Source organism: Python bivittatus, unplaced genomic scaffold (assembly GCF_059951505.1).
Source record: "Python bivittatus isolate LINGU-HERP-01145 unplaced genomic scaffold, Pbiv_v1 ctg000980_np1212, whole genome shotgun sequence".
Classification (NCBI taxonomy): Eukaryota; Metazoa; Chordata; class Lepidosauria; order Squamata; family Pythonidae; genus Python; species Python bivittatus.
In genome coordinates this window covers 22729171-22736431 of record NW_028277125.1, presented here as the reverse complement: position 1 = coordinate 22736431, position 7261 = coordinate 22729171, and the positions used below count along the sequence as shown (strand labels likewise).

At 38.3% G+C, this 7261-nt stretch overlaps 1 protein-coding gene across 1 annotated transcript in view; it reads right to left on the bottom strand.

The window, feature by feature from the left end:
• Nucleotides 1-1447: 1447 nt before the first annotated feature.
• GPR149 (G protein-coupled receptor 149) overlaps nucleotides 1448-7261 on the bottom strand; it is a 38086-nt gene continuing 32272 nt past the window's right edge. Inside the window, exon 4 of the mRNA XM_088132549.1 lies at nucleotides 1448-2020. Within this exon, the coding sequence (XP_087988675.1) occupies nucleotides 1448-2020 (573 nt within the window). The remainder of the gene's footprint in view (nucleotides 2021-7261) is intronic.

Below are 7261 nucleotides of genomic sequence, written 5' to 3'. Positions count from 1 at the left end.
TATTAATTTAGAAGGGTCTGTATCTTTCTTTCTCTCTGCCCTACCCCAGTTAGAACTAATTTCAATAATTGGGGTAATGCACAGGCTATGTAAATCCAATGGAGTGGGAGGGGAACTTGTTTTTGTTACTCAGCCCAGAATAAAGCCCAACTGGCTTTTTGAGCCAGAATGAAAGATGGAGTTGGTTTTTTTATATTACTTCTCTCTCATTGGCTCCAACAGGAGGAAAAGTATTATGACATCTCCAGGTTCAGCATAGACCTGATCCTGTTCAGGTGAAACCACTGATTTAGCATTCTTTATATTAATAGCCCCAAAGGCAGATCCAGTTCATGATGAAGCTAGTGGATTACGCTGGTTCTCCTACTTTGTCCATGACATCTATAATATTTGTGTATGCTTTACATGCACACACTGAAAAAAAAAAGTTCTTTAATATTCAACAATGCAAAAGCCTTTCCACTCTATATATTGTATTAGTGAAAAAACAGCTTATGTGCTTTCTTGAAAGCAAAATATGACTCTTTTCAATGGTCATTAAGTACTAGTCTGGGAGGGTAATAAGAACATTGGGTTAAAATGACCAAGAAGTTCCTTCTGTAAACAAGTGGTCATTTTGCATTAATCTCTACACTTAACACTGCTCATAAATGGTCAGTCATGGCTATTGTTATGCTGGCAAAATGCACTGAAAGATGATGGTAAACTCCTTTCTCATGAAAGGAATAGACTGAATAGGGCTGCTTAGTTATTGGAAACTAAACAGAGTCAGGTCTGGTTAGTAATTGGATAGGATGCCATCAGAGAATGCCAGAGGCGTAGGCTAGGTGGAGAAGTCAAAACCATTTCCATACTATTGCCAAGAGCATTGCAGGGAAGTATCCATGAAGATGGTGGGTAAACCTGTATAAGGTTGTGCCCAACTTCATTTTGGCTCCCATCTCCAGTTCCATAAAAGCTAGAAATCAGCTTTTTATTTAAAAAAAAAATGAAGACTGAGGGTCTGAGGTAACTCATGGTCCCCCTGAGATTGTTGGCTGGGAGGCTTCAGTCCTTTTATCCCGATTTTCAATCCAAGATTCAGAGTCTTCCTAACACACCCTTCAAATGCCTCATTTTTGGGTCCATTGATAGTGCAGCAAAATGTATTCAAAGAGTAGAGATTTCAGCTGCCTCATCAAAGAAACTTCCAACAGGAATTCTTCAGAAGGCAGAGAGGGAAATCTGTCCTAGCCAATAACCCTCCCTGCAACCCAATTCCCAGGGAATATAGCAGTGCTGCATAAAAGAGCTTTTGGACAAAGTATTACTTCGTTTGTTAGATTCTATTGTGAATGCATGAATGTTATTCAATTGTTTTCTCAAATGCCGTGAATAAATGATTTGGGGTCCAAGCAAACTTAAAGAATGAGGGGCCAAATTATTCGGAGTAACTTTTTTCTCTGATTTAGTTTCCAAGCCCATCTTCTTCTCTTTTCCTGTATGCTTTATTTAACATTTGTATCTCTTCCTGATAGCCCTCTTTTTCCATGTGCTGTTTTTTACTATTTTGCCTGTGAGCTTCCACAGTGTCAGGGATGGATATGTTCAGATCACTGTTGGGATTGCTTGATGGTATGAAGAGTGAATAAGATGCCGTTTCTCCTAAATCACATGAGACAAATCTATTTTCCTTCCGAGAATAACGTAAGGATGGAGAACGGACCTGGGCAGATGATTGGCTAATATTACTAATGATGGAAACAGTGTCCATGGCTTCTTCATTGTCACAAATTTCAAGCACCTCTAGGTGAATCTTCACATTGGTGTCAGTAAATGTGGTTGGAGAGTCCTCAGGGTTTGGCTCATGGCCCACGCTCTTGGAGCGATACACTTCAATTTTCTTGGATGTGGGTGTGATTTTTTGTCCTTCTGAGCTTACCTCATATGTAGATAAAGAGAGGGTTTTTCCTGTGGGGGCTTGGAGAGATACGGTTCCTTGAAATGCACACAGAGGAATAGCTAAGGCACCGCCTGAACGCTGAAACAAACAAACAAAAACTTATTATTTAACGTCGCTTCCCCAAGAGAAAAAACAGTTGTCAACAATCCAGTTATACCCCATTATTTTCACTGCTGTGTGCTGAGAATATTTTTTAAAGACATTAGATTTAATTTATGGTATAAAAATACATACTTCTTTATACTGAATTGGAACAGTATAAAATACAGTCTTCTCAGTTTATCTATAATGCATTGAATCCTTCTGTTTCCCGCACAATCTCACAAAACCCAACATTCCCTTTTATTTTTTAACCATTAAGCCAATTTTTTTCTGGCAAGTATCAGCACCTGTCCAATGTTGTCTGAACTTGGAAGTTAAGCAGAGTTGGCCCTGGTTTGTATTCGGATGGAAGGTCTCCAGAGTATACCAGGGCTATAGGCTAGGCTGGCAAGTGGAAAAAACTTTGCAAATAAAGGAAGTAGTAAATTATTTCTGTATTGCTATCATGAAAATGACACAAAGTTACCAGGGCTTCATAACAAAATAATTATCTTCCCGGACAAAGAACTTCTACCTATTAATCTTTTTTCCTAATTTGGAATGTATCACCTAATAAGTATTAATCAGTCAGTTGATTATGTTGATAGATTAATTGATTGATTGGATTGGAGTGTATAATTTTATAATCTAAGGGCAAAAATAGATGTAACACAAGAACTGGGCCCAAAAGCCACTTCAGCCAGAGATGGAGTTAATGTACTACCAAAGGCTCAGCCTTCACCCCTTATTTGCCATATCTTTGCAATATACAAAATATAAAAATATATGAAAGATGAATTTCCTTTCATTTTCTTTTTTCCCTACTCATGCTGTTGAAAGTGCAGAAGGCTTTATTATTTCTAAAGACAGGAATGAGAATCAGCCTTAAGAGATCAAGGCAACAATCTGATACACACTTATCTGGAAAAGAAAAACATCTCAATACACATGAATAAGCTTGGCTTATATGAGATGTGAACAATAGGCCAGACTTCCATGCTCCATGAAACAACAAATTGTGCTCTTTTTTTCAGAAGAAAAATTAATCTTCAGTACTTTTCTCTATATGCCTCAATCATGACAACCTACACAGTGAGTTAAGATCTATTTTATCCTTGTAGTCAGTGTAGAAAAGCACATGAAGTGAAAATCTGTGTAAAAGGCAGAAAAGATTATCTAGCATCACCAGTGAAATTGGTCATCCAAATGGTGAAGAAGTTATGAAATTCACCCCAGACAGTTAGATTGATGTGTACCACAGTGTATGGGCTACCATTTAGTGCTAAAGAAGTGCTAGCTGTAAACATTGGAGGATTCCTTTGCACTTGTTTTTTTCTAATCCACCTTTCTATTCATGTCCAAAATCTGGAGCTTCCATTTAAAATCTGTTCAGTGCTTACACAGACTGAGATGAAATGCTCTAACACCAGATGGGGTATAAAGGGAGATTTTGACTTCAGGCTTGCTAATTAGATTTCTGGCAGAGAGTTGTCTATGTTGCAGGCTATGAAAAATTTCTGGGGCAGGAAGAGCTTTTCAAAGAGAGTGAATCTTGTTTAACAGAATGGAAATCTATAATCACTACTGAACTGGTTTACTGGTACCATTTCTAATTATGGAGTTGTGTGCAATACCATTCTTTAGACAAGAAATACCAGATATATTTGGGAGACCTGTTCTCTCTTTTGGTTGTTAACCATGCCCTTTCACGGCTCTTCCTTTCTGCCTTTCTGCTGTCTCCTTAACAAATGCCTTGGAACACAAGCTACCATAAAAAGAAATAAAGTTGTTGCTTTAATTACTCTAAAAATTTTATGGGCAATCACATAATGAAAACATCCATGGCAAACAATTAAAATATCTATGCTGAACAATTTAATTTAAAGAACATACTTCATTTTTCCCAGTGCTGAGTTGCGGTCTTCATTCAACCTTTCTTCCCTACAGTTTCTCCACACAAAGTGCTGCTCAGCAAGTGGAAAAAGAGACTTGGAGAGAGGATGGATGGAAGGATGGATGGATGGATCAATCAATGGGAGACTGTCTTGACATAATTCATTCACAAGCCAGAGAGTACTCCCACTCCTGCAATCTACATATAATCACAAACTCACATACTCTGTAGCGTAGCTAGAAAGTGGGACTATGAAGCAAATTACACAGAAGGAAGGATGGAATTATACAATTGAGGGCTAATTTAATTTTCACAGGATCTTACCAAATAATCTGGGTCTACTTCTATTCAGTCACAGCTTGGAAGTGAAAACTTTGATCTGAATGAGAGAAACACTATCAAATACCGGAGTAATTTTTTTCAAGTTACAAATCTGAAGACCTACATTGATTTGTTCCTGATGAATATACTGAAAATGTCCAGGTGAACCCTTGGAGAGTATCTACAACTTCGTTCCAGCAATACTCTTTGCTTCTTATGTCTCTTCTCACTCCCCCCACTCCCCTGCAACAAATCAGGTCCTCACTATTTTCTTGTTTGACTGTTTCAATGAGATGTAATATTGACTGCTTCATGCTTGTAATATTCTCAGGAACAATTTTACAAGGGTAGGTATCTGTTAGTGTGCAAATATAGGCATATTCTCCTGTCCTAATATTTTGTACATATAGATAAACATACATGTGGTTATTACTTTTGTTTCTTCCTGTGATCTGCCTAGATCTTTGTGATGATTGGCAGGCAATAAATACTCTGAGTGCAACATTTTGGAGTTGAGAACAAGCTGCCTTTGGCTTTGGAGTGATGTGCAGGAGGCATTACTCCATAAATTATGTACTGTAGTCAAAGCAGGACATATGAGTGGAACAAAAACAAAAGTAAAATTTGACGTAATCTACTTGATATTTAAAATGAATTAAAATTATAAGTGACAACCGTACATATGACTGTTCCTTATGTATGTAGTAATTTCCACATGTCACTGTGTGGATGACTGCTGCCTACTATGGAGTTAAATTCTTTCTACTTATCAGGAAAGGATGGGGAGAACCAGGGGGAGAGAATCAGTTGTTCAGCAAGTAGGGAAGAAGTAACAGAGGAGCATGGTTGGTTTCTCTGTTCAGGAAACCCAAAGAAAGGCTTTGTATTGGTTTGCTGATAAGGAGAAGCTCAAAGTAATTAAATGGTTAATTTCTCATAAGAAGATTTTCCCACAGGAGAAGAAGGAGCTGTTGAAGTGTTGGGCTGGCATCAGAGGTGAAATCTTAAATTACAAGAGGAAATTTGGGAAGAAGAACTGGGAATGAGGCAGAAATGGAATGGAGGTGGTACAGTATCTGGCAACTAAGATGGACCTAGACAGCAGTGACTGTTATAGATTGATGGGTTTAATAAAGAGTGGAGATGGCTGATGGTCCTAAATTTGACTGGACAGTGCTATACTACTGAAGCTTTGTTTTGTTTCCAGGCAAGTTTGAAGCCTCCTGAAACAGAGCTGAGCATGATCCAGAAAAATATGTCAGACAAAGAGGGGCTTTTTAACTATTAATTACCAGTGGGAGAAATAACAGCAGGAGTTTTGGTTTATTTTTCTTAAATCTTTTGGCTGAAAGAACATATTTGTGCATATGTACATGTAAATTTAAGTAATCTTTTTTTTGGGGGGGGTACATTTGGCTGAACTGCTCAGTGATGCATAATCCTTTATATTTCACAATCCTTTGTTGTCCACCAAATAGCATAAAGTGAAAAGTTGGGATTTCTGTTTCATCCAGGGAGCAGCAAATCCCTAACCAAAAAAAAAAAAGGAATGGCAGCCTATCCAAGAAGAGTGAAAGAGTGATACTGCAGCACCAAGGAGATATTTTAGTTGGTCCCCAGATAGGGAAAAGACTAGGAATGCTGTGAGGCCAAGAGGGAGGGGTGGAGGAATTTATCAGGAAAGACAGGAAGGACAGGGTTACCCACTACACCATAGTTTCTCCACCTTGGTAACTTTAAGATGTGTGGACTTCAACTCCCAGAATTCCCCAGTCAGCATATGCCAAGCTCGAGAAACTTAAAGTTGCCAAGATGGAGAAACCCTTCACTACACTCACATTAAAAATTACAATTTAAAAGCGACACTTACAGCCCCTGAGCTAGAGGAAAGAATAAACGTTAAAAAGACATATTATTGCATATGGAAATTACTTGTGGGAGGAAGGCGTGTCTATTGTGTAAGAAGAAGAAACAGAAGATGGCCATTTATTTATCCCCCCCCCCCCCATAGGGCAGTCCAAAGGTGATTTGATTGGATGACACTTTGCTCAAGTCACCCCTTTGAAACAGATCCATGGAACAAAAGGAGGACTGGCTTTGAAACAGTGAATCCACTTGGACGTTTTCAAAGCACTTTGCTTGGAATGTTGATGACTTTTCTGCTGCTTTTAGTATTCTAACAGATGATATCCAAGTTTGCAAATCCAATACTTTACGCGGGGAACACTAGGAAAGATAGTTGATTGTTGTGACAGACTTTCAGAGTAGCTGGCCAGTGAGTTTCACCTTATTAGACTGCCTTTCAGAACTATTTGGGGGTGGAACATTCTTTTGATTTTGTTTCTGCTTATCTTTTCTCACATCACCTGTTAAAATTTGCTTGCTTTGCAGTTTATTCTGCTGCAAGATAGGGGGAGAGGAAGAGAGAGAGGTGGAACAGTCGATGCTATTTGGTGGAGTTTTGCATGCTGGTTTAGGTGTGATCATATATTCGTCCAAATCTATATATTATTCAGATGTTATTTGTCTCTGTCCTAATTCCTTGTTTGTCCTAGTGTGTGTTTAGTCTGAGTTCTTTCAGTTCCTCATTCATTTGTCTTCATTCTTCTCACTCCCACGTCCCATTTTTAATTCCGTCTCTAATTTCTCTGTTGTCTTCTACTTGTCCATCTCTGTCTTAAGTGGGCCCGAGACTGTGTTTGAGGCTAGATATACCGAATTAGAATTAGTGTGTTCCCATTTCTTTTTCCTATCTCATGATTTTAATTATTCTGTTATTTCTTGCTCCATTTCTGTTGTCTGCATAATGTTGCTTGCCCTGAAAGGGAATAGCATGATGGGTATGCATATAGGCATATACTGAACATAAATTTGGGTTTTTAAGTTGTAGCAAGATACTGCATTGGTTCAGCCAACTTCCTTACAGGCTCTTTTCTAGGTTTCAGATAATTTGGAGGCTTCTTGTTATTGCCATTTCCTCAACCTTACCATTCTATTCTAAAAGGGGAATCTTTTAAAAAAGT